The sequence below is a fragment of the Mobula hypostoma genome, chromosome 10 (genome assembly GCF_963921235.1).
Source record: "Mobula hypostoma chromosome 10, sMobHyp1.1, whole genome shotgun sequence".
NCBI classification, from domain to species: Eukaryota; Metazoa; Chordata; class Chondrichthyes; order Myliobatiformes; family Myliobatidae; genus Mobula; species Mobula hypostoma.
Window position 1 is genome coordinate 23450656 of NC_086106.1, and position 20763 is coordinate 23471418.

Consider the following 20763-nt stretch of genomic DNA (forward strand, 5'->3'; position numbering starts at 1 on the left):
GGATTGAATTGTCTTCAATTTTATGTCCTTCACATACATGAGGAGTAAAAATATTTACGTTATGTCTATGTTTAAATGTACAAAGTGCTATCATAGTCTCTTATAAAAAATTATAATAACTAGAAGAGTCAAACTAACATGGAAATACACTCGTCAGCTTGAGTTAATCAGTCTGTTGGACTGCTGGAAGGCGCTGCCCCGTTGCCTATTCGTCCGGCAGTTTATGCTGCGTTGCCACTTTCGGGATGGTAGCAACTGGAATAGATAGATTTTGAGGTGACTACGGTCCCCGATCATCCTTCGGACCACTTACCACAGCGGTCTTTGCAATGCCCGAATCTCGTTTATATTCAGCACCGGGCCAATTCTGCTACACAAGTCCTCACAAGCACTGCGTGCACATAAAATGCCCCCAAAAAGCTCTCGCCCCCTTCCTCCAGACAGAATAGAAACACTGCCCGTCTGAACAGTGTCCGGACACATCAGCATTAACTATTCACGACACTCTGACACCCACACATTGGCCACCAAGAACTCCAGTTTCACTGAACAATTTTCTTCTGGATAATCACAGGCACTGGTACCCCAAATCTCCAGTACCCTTAATATTGTCAAGGGTAAATGTTTCAGAAACCGTTTGTAAAACGAACTGTACAACAACTTGACCTGCGCCACGGTGCCGAATATTGCTTTAGCATAGTTTCCATCTATCCGTAACGGCACCAGAGGGCGTTGTCCCTCTAAGCCTTCAGGAATAGTTTTGTTTTTTCCTTTCGAGATTTGCTTGGTACATTGCTAGGAACGTGCTCCCCCCAGAGACCACAAGCCGCTCCCCCACTGGGCCTCCACTAAGTGTCCCGACTCCTATCCGATCAGCTGAAAAACTGAGGAAGGTGCTGATCCCCTTAACTGATCCCCCGGCACTGCAATCAATTTATCTGCCCCCAACCCCCAGCCAGAGAAGAAACCCTGAAAACTTTCCACCAATCTACTGACACAGGTATGGAAAGCCCGCCAGGTGCTGCATTTTACTTTCAGTCCAACCAAACGCATTTCCCCCTACTTTCAGATAACTGACAGCTGTCACTACTGGGTAATTGGAACTGACAGTTCTGACATCGTCAACTGCCCGCCTATCCTAACTTCCAGCCAATCCCTGTCGTTTCCCTGAGCCAAGCATTGCCTCTCATCTGACAACTGAGAGGATCGTTCCAACCACGCCCCCGCACCGTTAAGGATGGACATTATCCCAAAAAACAGGCGGAGGTTGCCATAGCTGGAACATTTATTCGCAGATATTACCTCCGAATGACACCGTTCCCAATCTTTGCTCTCTCTCCTAACGGTATGGACAGCCCATGACGTCAATAGACACTGGCAGTTCCACCACCATCTCGTAAGCGCTAGTCTACACTTGAAAAAAGACCTCTGGCGTACCAACAGCCACCCCACCGATTACTTTGATTTTCCAGATGACATCCATGGGAATTATGCCATTTGAAAACCATTTTCATCTGCAACATTCTACTTTGCTTTATCTCTCACCCGTGATAGCAAAGGACCCGTTACACTTTCAATACAATATGTTGAAATGCTTTCTATCTTTGTCGTTTCTTTACACTATATTGTATTAAAGAATGGAATCAGCATTTATTCCTCAACGGAGCGGTAGACCGTTGTCAGCATTATAAACACGTGACATATCTTGTAGAAGTGTGATATTCCCGGTATCCTTTTAATATAATTTATCATTAAACTTCTCGTTCTGCTACCGAGGTTGATGAGTGTACGAGTATGAAGAGTATCAGTGTTGATTACGATATTATCTAGCACGTTCTTTTGTTAAAATGGTGTAGCGAAGACTCAATGGTAAGTTCAGAAGTCGAATGTACGACAACACAATGACACACCATATTGACACAATTAGACATCAAATTACTGTGTAAGTTACTTATTTCAAATATCTATGGCTGTATTACAAAACAACAAATAAAGATTTTATGCGACAATTATATACAACTTTACAGCCACGCTGAGTTTTTGAGTTAACTACTAATTTAAAAAATCTGCTGACATTTGCGATCCAGTTGTGGCAGGCAGAAAGCACCGTTGCTAGGATATGACTTGTCTCTGCACACATGGATTCAGAACGCTGTTGTCTCGTTTGGAAGATTTCGATGAAATATGACGATTGGGTCTATTTGCCTGCAACGATTGGGTGTGTAGACTAAATACCCGGAAGTATATCAATGAAACGCATCATTATAACATATAGTTACAGCAATGCAAAGCAATACCATAATATGATGGAGAACGAACCATGGGCACAGTAAGTAAATTCTCAAAAGACCCCCAAGTCGATCGACTCCCGAGTCCCCGATAGCAGGTAACAAAAGGCAGAAAATCCCTGCCATAAACTCCCACGCTTCGTCAACTTGCCGATGTCTTGGAAGCAGCCGACCACAGCCGACACTGAGTCCATCCGTCCGAAAACTTCGAGTTACTAACCAGTCTCTCCGATGTAGCCTCCCGAGCGCCATCCTCTGCCGAGCGCCTTAGATCGCGATCCAGCTGCTAAAACAAGCAAAGCCGAGGATTTCGGGCCATCTGCTCCAGAGATTCCGATTACCACACAGTAGCAGCGGCAGCGAAGCGGGCATTTCAGAAGTTTTCCAGTTGTTCCCCCGTACTCTCACCATCCTCTCCATCACATCAGAATTGTGCACTGTCCCCTACTTGATAGATAACAGACATCACCACCGAAGTGGCCACGTGCGGTTAGCTGTTTAATTTGGAAAAGGAAAGTGGGCTTAAACAGTACATAGGATATAGAGTTGGGATAGAAGGATATAAACGGACCAGACCAGTCATGCTGGACTGAAGTTAATGTCTCTTTGCGGTTGATTGTTTGGACTCTGAGACTCTTGTAATATTATTGCCAAGTTCATTAGTATACAAATGAAACATTCAAACAATCTGAAGCTGAGACGGAAAGAACTAGAAACTCCACTGTGTTGTTTGTCTCTTCAACATAGTCTGCAACGGCTATTTTTCCTCCAGCGATGACACCAACCTCCTGGCTTTGGCCCTTATAAAAAGATTTAAAAAAAAAATCAAATCTATTATTTCGAACAGTATCATGTGAAGTAATTTTAGATACTACCATTTTGCCTTAACGTTTTACTTGCAGCTGAATCTTTTTGAACTCAGGAAGTAGGTTATATCCGGTCTCGTCTAGTCTGTCAAATTTATGTTGATTGGCTGTGTTGAGGAACAAAGAAGTCATACAGGAATGTCCATGAGTTGATTGGGGGATTCGAAGAAGCAAAAAAACTTGATGCAACGCAGATAAGTCAAGTGGCTTCTTAACAAACAAGAACGCACTCTTTAGGGGCACTAATATAACTTACTTGAGAATAAAAAGTTTCAGTACAAATCCACAGCGAACACAGACATGCTTGCCCTATATTTGTTTATTATTGCAGCAGGTCTTCTGATCGGTAAGTTTTTTTTTTCCCAAACATTTTCGACATCGGTAATTTTCTCTGACAGTGCAGAACAAAATAATCAATCAGAATACCATTAATGCAATTTTGAACAGGAGAGGAAAGGATCTGAGGGTACGAAAGTAATATGGATTCAAATCTCCTGCAAGTGGCAATAGGATGATTGATTCGGTATTTCCAGGCGAACAATAGTCGATTGGATTCAGGCCTTGGCGGGAAATCGTTGTCTTTGCTTTCCTCTTGAGATGCAACGGGGACGAGGGCTCACTAATAAGGGCAATTGGATTTTTTTTCTCAGAAAGTTAATTTTATTCAACCTTTTCTGCCACCCTTGCTAATTTATACAGGCGTAATACTTTTACCTCAACTTGTAAACTGCACCCCTCGTCTCCAAACAGTACAAAGGAACCAGGATATGCTTCGTCAGTATGTTAGTGGAACATTGATACTATTTGACTAAAATTTGGAAATTATTTTTGTTCTGCAACAGGATATTGCCGAGGCGATGCCGTTTATCAGTCACCTGCCGTCACTACAGTCACGGAAGGGGAAGTTGCAGTGTTAAATTGTAATTATACAACAACAAGCACGAACCTCGATTTATTCTGGTACCGTCAGTATCCCAGAGGTTCCCTCGAGTTTCTGTTGCACCTTACAAAATATGATAGCCACCGAGAGAATGTTCTACGACAACGCTTCACGGCGCAGCTTAATGATTCAAGTAGAACGGTCCCACTGACAGTATCCGAAACACATCTAGAAGGCACTGCCATGTATTACTGTGCTCTGAGACCCACAGGGGTACAGAAGCAGTCTGAACCAGTACAATAACTGCTTGCGTTCTCTAGTGACAGCTGAGTGTAACCGCCGCTCTCTGCGCGTCGGGAGGTCCTTGGTCGACCCGATATGCACTCAAATAGCAATACATTCCATGATATTATTATCCAGCTGACTGAATCTCCCTCAGTACGTTACTGTTCAATCTGTTCAAAACCCCGTCTATAATCATTCCTACGACAGAAGAAGCAGCAACCTCCCATTGTTATTTTCCTCACAATATTTTGAAGAAGAGCTTATTTCCCTTCCATTGCTGCGGACGCAGTCCCCCCCCCCCCCCACCCCCAGTATCTTACTGACATCTCACGGTTTTCGCAATTTATTATTAATTGCAATTTTTAACATGACAATTAATTTATTTGTTTCTACTTCTGAACATTCTTTCAGAGCTATATCGCCGCGCCCTTCTATGCAGTACAAGGTAACTGCAATCTAATATTGCCGGAATGTTACATCACGATCACCAATAGGGGGCGGGGGTGGAGTGGTGAAATTGTTGCTTGTTGCCACTTACGGGCCAGAGGAGGGTAGCTGGATGAGACTGTGGGATTCTAACTTTTAAGTGTCATTCATTCTTGCAGGACCCTCCTTTGTTTGTTTTTGTGGTTAGTTGCGAATAAAAAAGCATTTCCGGATTTACATTGTTCACGTTTCTCTGAGATTAACCATACCTTTGAAACTTTTGAAATAACAAGTATATGGGCGCACTGGTACAGGACGAGATTGAATTTTAATTTGCAACTCGCTCTTGATAGTACTGCTGAACCAATCGAGGAGGACGTGGTTTACAGAGCGAGCGTTACTTCTGCTATGCTCGGAATTGCACTGCTGACATCTCACTTTTCAGGAAATAACATTGACATCACTCATAACACAATTCAAAATCAGTCTGACTGAGGAGTAAGAGAAGCATCGGAGACAATTTACCGGGGAATGGGTAACATGAACGCAGAAAGTCTCTTCTTAATATATTATAGCTTAATGGGAAGTACTGCCGTAGTGTCATTCGTGTCGGAGTCGAAATATCGTGCTAACCATGCTGTTATATTCTATGGTTCGTGCTACAATTATATAATACATGTAATGTAATGAACTGTTCTCTTCGGATTATCGGATATGTTATAGTATGGACCTTGACTACTGCGATTTCGAAAGGGTGCTCCACTGCTTTAACAAAGATACATTTCTGTGAAATTATCTTCGGCAATATCACCTCGAAATTATTATCGGGTTAGTGAAGCTATTTTGCCTTGTGTATTAGAGCCCGATGCATAAATTAATGAGCCCTGCCCCCCAGTGCACTGCATTTGCAAATTGTTAATTTACCTAAAGTTGTTAAACCCTGCGCTTTATATTTAACAGTGTCCATTAATTTTGACTAGCACGGAATTTTCCAGTTTCTGTGTGTATTTAAAGCGAATTCCAATGAGAGATGGCTCTAAACTCCCTTTGTTTCCAGAATGATTCAACTCCCAATGTTGCTTGGTCTAACCACTGATACTCTGTCGGGATTTCCTTCAAATGAACTCGTGCTTCAGTGTCTAAATGTTATATTGTCGGTTTCCCGCAATGGCGGCAGTCATTTCTTTGCGCACACTGTCGCTGTATAAATGTGTTAAGAATAAATCAATTTTGTTGGTGAAAGGGGACTATTAATTAAAGTCCTTTTCCCTGGTGGAATGTTTACTATGTTGACTGCTGTAATCTTATTTGTGCATAGTGGTTGTTGTTTTATGTCCCCTTCATGCCTCAACCATTGTCATCAGTTTCACAAAGGCAAGCTGTAGCTAAATTCTTGTGCAGCTCAAGTACGCATGACGATATTGTAATATGAAACATATAGGGAGGAATGTTATAGAGGTTAGTTTAGTTTCAGCATGTGATTGAGTTCAGAGAACAATGATTGCACGTGGCTGAACAATTACGTTTGAAAGTACATAATTAATAAACATGATAGAGAAGTCAGCTCTTTTAATTCATTATAGATGGTGTACTTTCAATCGAACATGATCAATGTGAGCAGCGTTGATGTTACAGTAACCGTGTCTGTACCAGGACTAAAATAATTTGATTTAATTTAATTGAAGCCCGTAAAATGTAATCTCAGTCCTTGGAGCTCTGTGCAATGTGGAGATTAGTGCATTCTGAGCGGTGTCTCAGAAAGGCAGCCCCATTGTTAAGGAGCTCCAGCACCCACCGGATGCACGTTTAAGATCGTTACCATCAGGTCGTAGTTACAGAGGCTTCAGGGCACAAATTCACCGATTCAAAACAGCTTCCTCACCTCTGCCATCCGATTCCTAAATGTACATTGAAGCTTTGGACACTGACCTCATTTTTTAAATTTAACGTATTTCTGATTTTGCCTAATAGATTTACTGGTATATTTATTATTATGCTTTATTTTATTACTTTTTCTCCGCTAGATCACATATTCACGTCACATGCTGCTGATAATAAACCTTTTTTTTCTGATTCTGAAATCTTAATCAAAACATGTACTATAAAACATGTTAGAGAGAGTGGAATAAAAAGGAAAGAGGCGGACGATAATGCAAAATGTAGAAAACATAATGTGATTACTATTTCAAGCGAAGAACATTCCGAAAAAAATTGCATAGCATTGCTCAATAATGACTGGTATTATATATCTGCCGAACGGAATAACGGCAGACGTATTCGGAAGAGCAACTGCGCCCAGTTGAAATCTCATCATTTTCAAGTGCGATAGAAACGGTGATAATGAACACTACTTCGAATAAATATAGACTGAGCTATTGTCCGTAGATACACGAGGGAAAAAAAAATCTGTATTATTTCACTCAGATCTGTGAGGTCGTCAAAACTCGTTAGAGTCAGATAATGGCGAAAGACGTAAGTGCTTTCTGAGATTCTTCGTTTTCTGAAGCCCCCAATATTCTCCTTGCTTTTCTATGTGTCTCTATGCCTCATACTACAGAAACTCTTACAAGTCACTTAATCATTGATTACATTGACTATATTCCGATTGGCCCTCCGAATACAATTCCTGAAATGTTATTACACATGATCAAACTACTGAATTGTATATCTTTCTATTTTTACTACATTAGGAAACCATTCTACGCATTCAGGAATGTTGCAAAGGTTAAAAATACACTATTGTGAGGCAAACAAATCTTCCAGTTCTTCAGAGTATAGGTTGAACGGTTATTACACACATTCACTTTACAGAAACCCGTTTACTTCGCCAATAACTCAATTGGCTTTGTTTCTCGATCGATCAATCCCTCGCTGTTTCACTGTTTCACGATACAGCCAGTTAACCAGGCGAAAGCCGATCCGATAAGACCGGACATAAGTTACTTCCTCTGATTTGACGATGACGCTGCATATAAGGGACAGAAAGAAAGATAGCAGGAAGAGAATTGACCTAAGGGAATACTGTAGGAAAAGATTGAGCTCATATTTATTTCACTGAATATCAATATATAATAAGCGGATACACCCGCACGGACTGGGAGTAGGAAAATATCTTACAGAGAACATCCCAGATGTCGAATTTAATGACCTTTGGCTTTCGAGTTTATCAAACATATTCAATCACAAGATTGTCCAAAAGTCATCAGTATCATGTAGGTAAAGATTATAATATCGAAAACAGGAAATGCTGCCTACCACGAGCAGCCTCACCACTGTTATATTGTCCTGCTCAATTTAACCGTTACACATTATAAAAAAAATCTTTGTTTTACTATTTGTGCACTTGAAACACTTGTATTCATTTATATAACCCTTCTCTGCAAGCGTGTCAGAGATATCAACCGCATTCTGAAACAACAATAAAACAGGGTTATACTTCACTTTTGCTTGAGTTATCCTTCCAGTCAGCTTAAACCTACCCCCAAATCTGTGTAAGTCAAGAAGTGCAAACAGGGGATAACGTACGCTATTTATTTCACTGATACTTTGATATACGTTTTCTCCTTTACTCTGCAGTTCCTGCGATTTTGAAATAGAAAGAGTCTTCACATCGATTCTGTCCTGGCAGCTAACTTCTCCTCATCTAGACAATATCACGGGCAATCCAATTATTCGTTGAAAAAAAAAACAAATGACGAAGGAGACACCGTTGGCTACGTCATCTGATACACGTCATTCGGAGGTGAATTTGGCTTTCAATGTACCAAAAAATATCAGAAAATGTCAATTCCAAAAATTGTCAGCCTCTGCTTTAGTGATTAATATGGACCGATGCTGCGTGACAGGTTCTCTGTCCTCTCTTGTTTACATCGAGAAATATAATTTTAAAGCTAAATGTTAGCACTGGGAATTTGTCATGTGGGGTTTGAACTCTATGACATTTCAGATTATAAGGAAATTTGTATTAGTTTCGCGCATTGTCAACATATTTTTAACTCGTTACCCCTGTGTACGACAACATCTTTTCTTATCCCGGATCAGCTCCGTTCAACGCGTCAGTGTGCGCTCTGGAAACAACAGGTTTGATCCTCTGCGTTTCTGCCCTGTTATGTAGCTGTACTGAGCCCATGTCGGCGTCCTGGCACAAAGATACATAGCGAAATCTGGAATGAGAGACCCGGTGATGTTGAAAGTAAAATGCCGACAATTTCTGCTGGATCGACAGGAAAACCGGTCTGGCAAATCGGGAGATCGTTATTCGACTGTAGTGCTGAGCCTAGGAGGGAATGCGGAGCTTAGGAGGGGTAATGCCTCCTGGGGACGACTCCTTCGCTTCCATCTTCGGAAACCGTTTTTTTTTTCAACGTTTAATATCCTTATTTTTGCCATTCAGGGCTCTTTTGAAAAACCCTGACCCGGAATTTCACACAGGCTTCTTTTTTTTTTTTGCGAGAATGGGACCGGTACGCAGGGTTGAATGACTGGCCGTTATTCAGCCTTCCACGGGTTTTGCCTAAGAGCCTAGATTGTCTTTGGAAGCCTAAGATCTCGGAGCTCTGGAGAAGCCGGGGATAGATGGTCGGTGTCACGTCAGGAGAGACGTGTGCTGTCGGGGACGCCAGAAAATATCTCGCTGTGAGCACGAAGACCCGAGGTCTTTGAAATCTTCGGACGCAGAGCTCGAAAAAAAACGACAAAAAGGACTTTTAACACCGTAAACCAGCGCGATGTTGTGATGTCCACCTCTCGCCATGAGAATGCAGGGCATCTCACTCGCCAGAGAGAGAGAGAACTTGTAGTTTTTCGAATGTCGGATGAAATGCGAGACCTCTGGATAACTTTCGACTGTGTCCTTTCTATCGCTTAGGTGACGCTTGTGCTCGCGTGCACTGTTTGTTTGTCCAGTTGTGGAAGGAGCGAATGTTGTTCACTGCCGCTTCCGCGCAGGAGGGTGGAGCTGGGGGTGGGGGTTCACAGGTTTAACAGTCGTTCATTATTTATGGCACTGCTCTGTTTCCGTGGGTGTTTGCGAAGCAAAAGCATTTCAGAATATAGATTGTAGACATTTCTGTGATATTAAAATGGACCTCTAAAACTTTGTACCGTTGTTTTCTTTTTTGAAATTTCAGCGGTGTCCCGCGTAACTGCGTGTACCAAAGAGCAGTACCACTGTCTTAAGCTGCGGAACAGGTTCAGGTGATGGTTACCGTTGGCCCTTCCTGTGTCGGCAGTTCAGGCGGTTTCTGGGATACTATTTTCTCGCCACAAGCTCCTGCAAGAAAGCACGACCCAGTAGAATTCAAAGCCAAATCTGCACACCAGATTTTTTTAAGTGCAGACCCAGCTGGAAGCACGAGAATTACGAACATTGCAAGATGTGCGATCTTGTCTTGAAGCGCGATAACTTAACTTGTTCATGTCTATCTATGAGAGCACACAGATGAAATATAATTGTTTTATTTTGCAGATAAATAGCGTTCTCCTAGTTCAGGATGGCCTGTCACAAAAATAAGACAGGTTTGGCACAAATCATCTTCTCCCATGACATTTGATGCAAGTCTTTCGGAGCTGCATTACAATTTTAAACGTACCACAAAATATCGGAACAAGTCAGCAAGTAGCTGGAGCGTCAGTACAGCTCATTGAAATGTCCACTTTAACTGTGGTGATTAACATGGGCAGTTGCTGCATGACGGATTTTCCCTCTCTCTAATTTGACGAAAAGTACATATAATACAAGAGTAAAAATGTATTACTCTGGCCTTGTTATGTGGGAATCGTTTACTTGTCGGTCGAAAACTGCTAGGAAAATAATCTTCAGAGTTAGCGGAGCGCACGCGCTCTCTGACCGATGTATCAAGTTCGCTAAGGGGTGAATGTTGTCGTTTGAATAATCTGGGTGTTTCACAACTACGTGTTCGGCAGCACAGTTGATACGGCAATTTTACTTGTGGGTATGTAAGTTTCTGCTACTTATGATTTAATCTCGATGATATTTAACTCTATAAATGCCGTCGTTGTCCTCGTAGAGACTTGGACAGAGCACAACAACGCGTCGCTACGTGTTTCTATTCGGCATTCCCTGAGAAAATCGACGATCAAGTCAACTGATCAGAAGACTAGCGGTATTCGTTTAATGTTGAGATGTTCCTTTCAGCCGCAGTGTAGACTTCGTTTTCCATTTTAGAGTTTTCGTTAACGATTTTGTTTGGCCTTGCGTATATTGCTTTATTTTCCATTTTACGCTGATCGCATTGAAGTCTGTGAACTATCGACCTGCTTCAATGTCTCTCACTCCGCACTTGGGCCATATCCGAACCTGCTAACAGGGTGACCTCAACGTTTTGTCGAATCTTTCGCTGCTTCAGAATACATGATCGACGTGCGCATTCGCAGTCAGTGTCTTCTGGTTCACTCTATTCCTGGGCCCCTTCTTTCATGATGGATACCTGCAATGATAATTAAAACAGACAACAACTAAGTGTTAAACACATTACATTCAGAAAAAAAACACAAAACATTCAACTATTTTAGTCGGCATGTAATGTTTGACGGAAGAGTGTAAATTGAAGATGTAAATATTCATTAATATCTGCGAAACGTGGTGCAATGATATTATCTGAACCTCTCTCTCTCTCTCTCTCTCTCCCCGCCTCACTCTCCTCTCTCATACTCTCACTCGTCCATTTAACGCAAAACTTTTCTTTTTTTTTCCATCGTTAAGTATAGTTGTCGCATTGCAACGAAAGTAAGTAGAATTAAAAAAAAAACATAATTCCATGGACTGCAGTGGAGTCAAATTCGGGTAAAATTAATGGAAAGATGCGATTACACATTACAACGAGAGAGGTGTGATTAGTGGTGAAGCCAATTGCAGAGCAATGTCTTCAATTATTTCAGACTCAGACGATGTAAACATGAAAACATAACCAACATGCTAGACCACAACCATTAGTACGATTAATGTAAGTCCAATGATTGACAGTTCTCATCGTGAGGCACTTAACCACAGACATTCCATGACGTACTGAGTCAAACAATAGTTGGCTTCTGAGACATAAATGTACCCCAGTAAGTAACCGTACATTGGGGAAGATGAGCGCCAGCAACTGGATGCATGCCGCTGTTCCCTCAGGTCAATGACTTAAATGAAACAATTCATGTTGGCTCAGTTTTGAATGGCCGAGATGGATCAGTAGTTGATGGGGTTAAATTTAGCAGCAGATTTATGAATCCAATGACATTTCACATTTCAGTGAACATTGGGAGTTGTATAGCTTTGCTCATTTTATTTGCTTCTCCTGTGCACCCTTAAATCTTCCTTCATTCATTCCGATCAGCTAAGTTTAACGCGATCGGGCGCCCCCTGGAGAATGTGCCTCTGTGTTTTTATCCAGGTCTGCAGCTGTTATGAACCAATATGTTCGCCATGGGCAAGGATACATGGCAGAATCGGAGACGAGCGCCCCGGCGATTGTTAAAGTTACATGCCGACTACGTGTGTCGAAGAGAATAGAAAATCTGTCTGAAAAATCGGGAGATCATTCCTTGCAACCGCTGCTCAGTTTCCTTATTTGAAATTTCGGCGCTGTCCTAGGAAACCGTGCGTACCAATATGCAGTACTGCTCCCGTCGGCTGCGGAATAGTTGTAGTTGAGAGTTAGGGTCTGCCCTTCCTGAGCCAAAAGTTGAAGCTGTTTCTGGGATACTGGATCCTCACCGCAAGCTCCTAGAAGGAAGCAGGACACAATTAGTAGTCTGAGGGTAAATCAAAGCCGAGGGGCGCACATCAGCTTCGTAACTTTAGACTCACCTGGAAGGAAGATGACATTCTCCTACGTCATCTGCTGCACATCATTCAGATGTTTTGAGTGCACAGAAGTCCCGTTTTAAGTCGCCTTACCATTGTCTTCAAGGCATGAATTTTGACGCTAAGAAAGCGACCATTGCCGAAGAAAAATTCGTAATTTTATCCTCAGCGTTAGGGCAGCGTACGAGCAGTCCAGGCGATGCACCTGTTTCGTGAAGATTCACTGTCGTAGTTTATGTACCTTGCGGGATTTGAAAGTTTGGTCCAATCAGTGATCGATATGCTTATTCGTAATCAGTGTATACTCTCTCACTCAAAAATCCGTACCCCTGCTTCCACATTAGAGGTCTGTAATGAGCAATGTAACGTGCAACGGCTGACACAATGTATTAAACAAACGACAGAAAACAATCCGCAGGCCCGTACTGAATGTCTGATGCCAGATGTAAATTTGAGATGTTTATTGTATTTAACATTTGATTTAACCGTTTAACTGTTGTCGAGACGTTTTTTTTTCTCTCTCTCTCCTTCTCTCTCCTTCTCTCTCTCTCTCTCTCTCTCTCTCTCGCTCTCTCTCTCATCCCTGTCTCTCCTTCTCTTTCTCTCTATCGCTCTCCTGTATCTCTCTTTATTTCAGTCACTTACACCTTAAAAATTCCAACTACGATCCATACTTGATTTTTTTTTTGTTTTTGTTTCTCTGTCTCCAGCACGTTTGTCACAGATGGAGATTGTCCACTTGTATTTACATAGAGAAATATAAAACCTACAGTACAATGCAAGCCTTTCGGCTGACAAAGCAGTAGCAAACGTGACCTACTCTACAAATTCTCCAGGGTTACCCATGAAACTCTATATTTCTAAGCTCCAATCCAATCCAGCAGCCTCTAAAAAGACCCTATTATTTCCGCCTCAAACACCGCCGTCGGCAGCAACTCTGTCTACATCTCTCGTTTTAAAGTGCAGAAGTTGTTGAATGACATTATACAAGATTCCTGTCCCATCGTTTTCAATTCCACCGATTGCAATATGTTCAGGAAAACAGATTCGGGATATCACATTTTTGGATTGAATCGTGTTCAGTTTTAAGTCCTTCACATACATGAAGAGTAAAAATCTTTACGTTATGGCTCTGTTTAAATGTACAAAGTGCAATCATAGTCATTAATAATAAATAGAAGAGTCAAAGTAACATGGAAATACTCTCGTCAGCGTGAGTTAATCGGTCTGTTGGACTGCTGGAAGGAGCTGTCCCGGAACCTATTCGTCCGGGAATTTATGCTGCGTTACCACTTTCCGGATGGTAGCAGCTGGAATAGATAGTTTTTGAGGTGACTACGGTCCCCGATCATCCTTCGGACCCCTTATCACAGCAGTCTTTGCAATGCCAGAATCTCGTTTAAATTCAGCACCGGGCCAATTCTGCTACACACGTTCTCACAAGCACTGGGTGCACAGACAATGCCCCCAAACAGCTCTCACCAGCTTCCTCCAGGCAGAATAGAAACACAGCCCGTCTGAACAGTGTCCGGACACATCAGTATTAACGATTCACGACACTCTGACACCCATACATTGGCCTCAAAGAACTCCAGTTTAACTGCACAATTATCTTTTGGATAATCACCGGCACTGGTACCCCAAATCTCTAGTGCCCTTAATATTGTCAAGGGTAAATGCTGCAGAAAGCGATTGTAAAACGAACTGTACAACAACTTGACCTGCTCCACGGTGCCGAATATACGTGTAGCATAGCTTCCATCTATCCGTATCGACACCCGAGGGCGTTGTCCCTCTAAGCCTTCAGGAATAGTTTTTTTTTTCCTTTCGAGATTTCCTTGGTTTATTGCTAGGAACGTGCTCCCCCAGAGACACAAGCCGATCCCCCACCTAGCCTCCACGAAGTTTCCCGACTCCTCTTTGATCAGCTGAGGAACTGAGGAAGGAGCTGATCCCCTTAACTGATCCCCCGGCACTGCAATCAATTTATCTGCCCCCACCCCCCAGCCAGAGAAGACACCCTGAAAACTTTCCACCAATCTACTAACACAGGTATGGAAAGCCCGCCAGGTGCTGCATTTTACTTTCAGTCGAACCAAACGCATTTCCGCCCACTTTCAGATAACTGACGGCTTTCACTACGGGGTAATTGGAACTGACAGTTCTGATATCGTCAACCGCCCGCGTATCCTAACTTCTAACCAATCCCTGCCGTTTCCCTCAGCCAAGCATTGCCTCTCATCTGACAACTGAGAGGTTCGTCCGCCCACGCACCCGCAGCTTTAAGGGTGGACATTATCCCAAAAAACAGGCGGAGGTTACCATGGCTGGAACATTTATTCGCAGACATTACCTCCGAAAGAGACCGTTCCCATTCTTTGCTCTCTCTCCTAACGGTATGGACAGCCCATGGCCCCGCCACACCTGGGGCATCAATAGACACTGGCAGTTCCACCACCATCTCGAGTGCGCTAGTCTGAACTCGAAAAAAGACCTCAGGGGTACCAACAGCCACCCCACCGAAACCGCATGCAGTAATAACCAACAATCCCACAGAGGTACACGATCTTTCCGCCCCCTCAGCGTGCATAATTTAAACAGGGCGATCATACATCATCGAACTAAAACCAGTCCCGGAAAAGCCCCCACAATTTAGCCTACTGATCAGCCTCATGCTCGTTCAGCTCGCTTTCGTCTAGAGGGAGCAGCCTTCTTTCTGTGTAATCAAGGTTGTGTGAATACCGTGTGATATACCCCACACAGACAATTAACAGACTGCACACAATGTACGATATACAGATTGCAATTTATCGATCTTCCTGGAACTATGTAATTGACAGTGATACAATATTAAAGGAAAGTGAAAGGCGCAGAAATGAACTGAATCAACCACTTCGTGCACAATCGTTGGAGCTCAATTAACGGGGTCCTCTTTCCAACATTAGATCCCCTCCAACCTCCTTGACCAGCCGGCTGGGACCAACCACGGTGGTAGACCAGAGCGCGTCTAGCATGTCTCTCCTCTTCGGTTCTCCTCCAGACAATCTCTGGGCCTCGCACTCCCTCTTCGTTCCGATCCTCGCCCAGCTTACAGCATTTCTCTTATCGCGTCTCCTCTCTCTGTCCCCATCGCACCTTCTGCCCAAAGCACGTGAAAAAAATAGTTTACAGACACACAAGAAAGAATAGCATCTATCCCAATCCGTTAGCAAATGAATATAATTCCCGTTATCAGTAATTATAACCCAAACAAGCTGCTACCGTTAAATCATCAGTTAACATTACAGCAGTTCCTTCTGATTTAATGTTTAACCATTTTATTAAAACATAAAAAGAAGCCATTTTATTTTCCTGAGCACTAACATAAAAGACGAATCTCCTTACATATGCAAACATCATCAAAACTTGCATTTTTTAATATGGTGATAGAGTTTCTCATGGACATCACTATCAACATTTTGTGGGTCTGCCTATACATCGAATATTATTCCTTTATCCTAATGCTTTAACTTTCTCACCCAGCTGTCTTGAATAAGTCTCGGTGTATCTTGTATCATGAATAGCCCTGCACTTATGTTATTTCTTATGTATTTGGCTGCTCATCCACTTACGATCTTGCCTTTGTTTCCCAAGTGAAGCATACCGTTGAATACTATCCTCATCACATCTCAGAATCCAGCCTTGTTCAGTTATTGCTATTACGTCATCCTTCTACACACTTCCATTAAATCCAGCTCATTAATTTTATTCTTTGTACTTTTTTCATTTAAACAAGGCTTTTTTCGTTTATGATCGATGTTTTTCCAGCCTTTTATAACCGATTCTATAATCGTTTTCCATACCTTACGCCGGTGCGAAACATAAAGGAGATAATTTATGTTCTATGCCCTCAGCGAAATTACGAACGACTGCGCAGGATCATATACCGCTAAACGCACTTACTTCTGATTTTAAAGTACAGCATTTCAACGATCAGATATATTCTAATAATCAGCAACGTCTGCAGGAGACTGCTGACACAGAAAATATAAAGCCAGCCAACTGAGCTACAGCTGCAAAGTGGAGAAAAAACACTATTATTTTTCATCATCGCAAAAACATGTCTACTGCTCTGGTCAACGGATGACTTACTTTATTTCTTAAGGTCTCTGATCGCATTTATTAGTTACATCGATACTTATGACTAAAATGACCGAAATATTATCGGCAAAGTAAATGGATGCAAGAGGTAACTTACATCACATTTTCTGTCTTTTACGTCAAAAAATGTGGATGTTAATGCAGGCGTACGATAAATTCAACACCATTTCTCATAAGGGGGCGATGGAAGCGGACTCACATGCAAGATACAGACACTGAAGTACTAGGAACTGGACTATGTTGATAAAGAATGCTAGGGAAGCCAAGGAGCGAGGATACGAGGATAACACGAAGGTAGACGAAAAGTGAAAACCTGGACTTGGACTTGGGACTTGAACTTGTCAGGGAACTCAGATCGTGACTGGGAACTCGGGTCTTGGCATAGACTCGGATCCAGGGTCTAGACTTGGCTTTAGACTGGAACTAGGACCTGGCATGGACTGAAATCTGACTTGGCTTGGACTGGACTCGGAGTTGGCCTGGACCTGACTCGGACTTGGGTCACATTGAATCGGACTTGGCTCGGATATGGCTCGGACTTGACTTGATCTTGACTCGGACTTGGCTTGGACTTGACTCGAACTAGACTCGGATTTCGAACTTGGCTGCAGACTTGGATTTGAAACTTGGCTCTCGACTTGGACTTGGAACCTGACTCTTGACTTGGACTAGGTTCTGACTTGACTTAGACACAGGACACAGAATACTGAGCCGGGGTACCTCCATAGGCACAGCAAATGCAGCCGGGATTCTTATTAGACACAGGACACAGAACACTGAGCCTGGGCTCCACCTTGGACACAGGACATGAAGCCGGGATTCTTCTTAGACACAGGAAACAGCAAGCTGAGCCGGAACTCCTCCTTGGACACAGGACATACTGCCGGGACTCTTCTTAGACACAGGCAGGAAACAATGAGAACGTTCTATGCACATGGTAGCGTCAAACGACCGTACCTACCCAGCGGAAGAGAGAATACAGAAAGTCAAAACTACACAACGAGAGGCTGTTCTTTATACCTGACCGGAAAATACTTCAAGTAGCGGCATGCCCTCGACGCGGCCCAGGTACTATAGACAGTGGCTCTAGTCTCACTCCGGCGGGTTAACTTGATGCGGATTCTGACAAGATTAGAGACGGGGTTAGTGACGAGGTACTGACACAGTCACTGACGAAGTTACTGACTCTGTTACTTCCAAGGTTACTGATGATATTACTGACGAGGCTACTGACGAGGACGGTCCAGCAAGGTACACTGGACCCTAGAGCTATTTCTGTTGCCACCCCGAAACGAGAATCAGGTGCCATAAGTAAGTCAGCCAACGGAACAAGGGATAAACTGAATAACCAGAGTACAGAATCCACGGACCGGACCGTGAACCGGAATGCGGACTTCACGTGCCAGGCCGTGATAGTACCCCCTCCTCTATGGGAACCTCCTCACAATCCAACAGGCTTGTCTGGGTTATAGTTGACCCGGGAGGGTGCGGGGAGGTGGGTTTCAACAAGAGGGGATCCTAGATGGCGAGAGTTTAACGACACTGTCCGTGTCGCTGGACCCATGTCTGACTGCGCCGATATGTTCCAAGGGGGCGATGGAAGTGCCTTTGCTACAACCACGGAAACGTGGCTTTGTCGATTCATCCCAATGATCTCAATTTCACAGCTTACCATTGACATTGGATGAGTTGTTTGATTGGAAATAGCTCTATCCAGAACAGTTCAAATTTCAAAGCAGAAAGAACACATTTCTACCCATATAGGCAACCAAATTTCATTTTCTTGCGGGAAATCAAAGTAAGTATAGGAAATAAAAAAAAAATAGAAACAAAGACAGACAGCAACCAAAAGGCCGGGCAACAAGCAATTTGCAAAATAAAAAGAAAAGTTACAAATTGGCAGGGGTACTCTTACTGACTGACGTGCATGTACTTTCCTGTGGTAATGCAGCCTTGGCACATTGATGTTATCTATTCCCAAATCCCTTCTTTCCTCTAATATCTTTACAGTTAGTGTTACTGACAGTGCGGTAGGTAGACCTTGGCTCTGCCATATTTTGGCAAAACTTATCGTAAATCGCAAATGGAGTTCAGTCCAGTGAGGTGAATAACATTGAAGGACGTTGTGTTACATAACATCATCCGCATGAATACGGTCGACTGCAAGACATGCGTCGTCATATTAGACGTACATGAAAAAACAAACAAACAAACAAACAAACAAACAAACAGAAGATATATTGGGCTAATGACAAATGCGAAGATATTCCGATGGCAGTTGACAGTATCTCCTCTACCTTCTGAGTGGAAAGTACAAGAAGGGAACTGTATGTGAAATTGGTTGCAGATGGCGTGCTGACTGTATTCCAGAAATCCACAGATGTAGAAACATACAAGAGAGTCCGAAGGTTATCCACCAAGTGCCGGGAGATAAGCTTGATAGGATTTATTCCAACTAGTCTGTGAGGACGAAAGAGCTCGAAAAACAAGATTAGGTGCAAAACCAGATGGATCTATAATTTCTGATTCATATAATCTTGATTTATAATGCAATATTTTTTTTGTCTTTACAGGTGTGTCCATAATTTCATCAGCAATTGCTGACTGAAAGGAAGATTACCACTCTTCTGTCATTATCAGTTTCTGAAACACAAAGATAACAGACGCAAAAAATTAAAACGCACAGCTCGTGTTGCAGACAACTCTCTGGTATATTTACATATCTGAACAAATTTATTCCACAGAGTATTATCAATTATCATATTAATATTATTTAGAATAAAAAATAATATTAATTATTTGACAAATTTAACAAGTTAAATCGGAAAAAAAGGTATATATTTTTTTATAATATTGTATAGCAACAGCTGTGCAAACCATTTTATCGAACCGGGTGTTTACCTGCGTCTATCCGTTCTTTATAATGAAATTCTTGTCACTATAATTTAAGAAATAATATTGTCAAAATTTCCGAATTGGCATAGAGCATTTTTTTTTACATCAAACAAACACCATGCCCAACTCAAACAGCAGTAGAAGACGTTAGGCAGTTATAACAACTGACAGGCACAATGAAAAAAGTTAAATACTTAGACGAGACGGCCTCGAGGTTCAGCAGTTTAATAATAATTGACGTTCATTATGTGTTGATTGCAAACGTTAGTATGTGTTGTATTCTGATACCGTAACAATGCAAATAAGTTGAACCTCTAATATCTTTAAGAATAAACGTAGTAGTACGATTTCTATTTAGAATATTGATGGATTCTATTCGGTACAGTGTGTTTCTCAATTGTATTAACACTTATTTCGAAATTGTATTACAAAATGATATAAAATATCAGCTCCACTGCAAAAAGTTACGTGTCCGGGCAATTAGGTATTGAGAGGCCGCTCACTCACGTAGTTTACAGGGATCAGTGCTTTACAAACAACAGTGGCGGGCAGCACCAAATAATATATTGATAGATTCTGCAGAGGCATATCCTGGAGTGTCTTTTAATCCTAGTAAACAGTGGAGTTTATGGTCCAGCTCTCAAGATGTTGGAAAGATAACAAACACAGGGTTGAACCTGGTACCACTAAAGGAAATACACTTCACCTTCTTGTCGAATTATTCAATGATTAGTATCACGATAATGCTCAGAGCGCAAACAGAGCGCTGCTCAGTTGCAGACCCGAGCCAATAAAATCAGGATCATGCGAAATGCAGATTGCTGAAAAGAGACTTGGAAATCTATAATCATTTATCATCTGAATAACTCGATCCTGTATGTTCAATGACTGGAATGTTATGGTCCCTTCTGGCAATCCCCCATTGACCATTTACTTCAGAAATTGAGCGTAATGACCTCATTCAAATTCCAATCATTCCCACGTTCCACTAACTGCACACACCTGCTTCCCATCAGGAACTGCAGGATAAAGACCCTGTGACCACAACAAGGAGTTGCCAGTTCATTCGTCGACTCTTGCATGAGTAGCCTCGTTCCATGGTTCTTAGGACTATCAGTTCTAAGGCTAGCATCGTTCTGGAATTCTTCACTAAAACGAAGACTTCGGCTAAAT

At 42.3% G+C, this 20763-nt stretch overlaps 1 gene segment (V, D, J or C); it reads left to right on the forward strand.

The window, feature by feature from the left end:
• The first annotated feature begins 3379 nt into the window (after nucleotides 1-3379).
• LOC134352450 (T cell receptor alpha variable 14/delta variable 4-like) lies at nucleotides 3380-10257 on the forward strand. The segment is given in 3 exon segments: nucleotides 3380-3500; nucleotides 3997-4307; nucleotides 10213-10257. Coding segments are annotated over 3 exon segments (402 nt in total).
• The last annotated feature ends 10506 nt before the right edge of the window (nucleotides 10258-20763 follow it).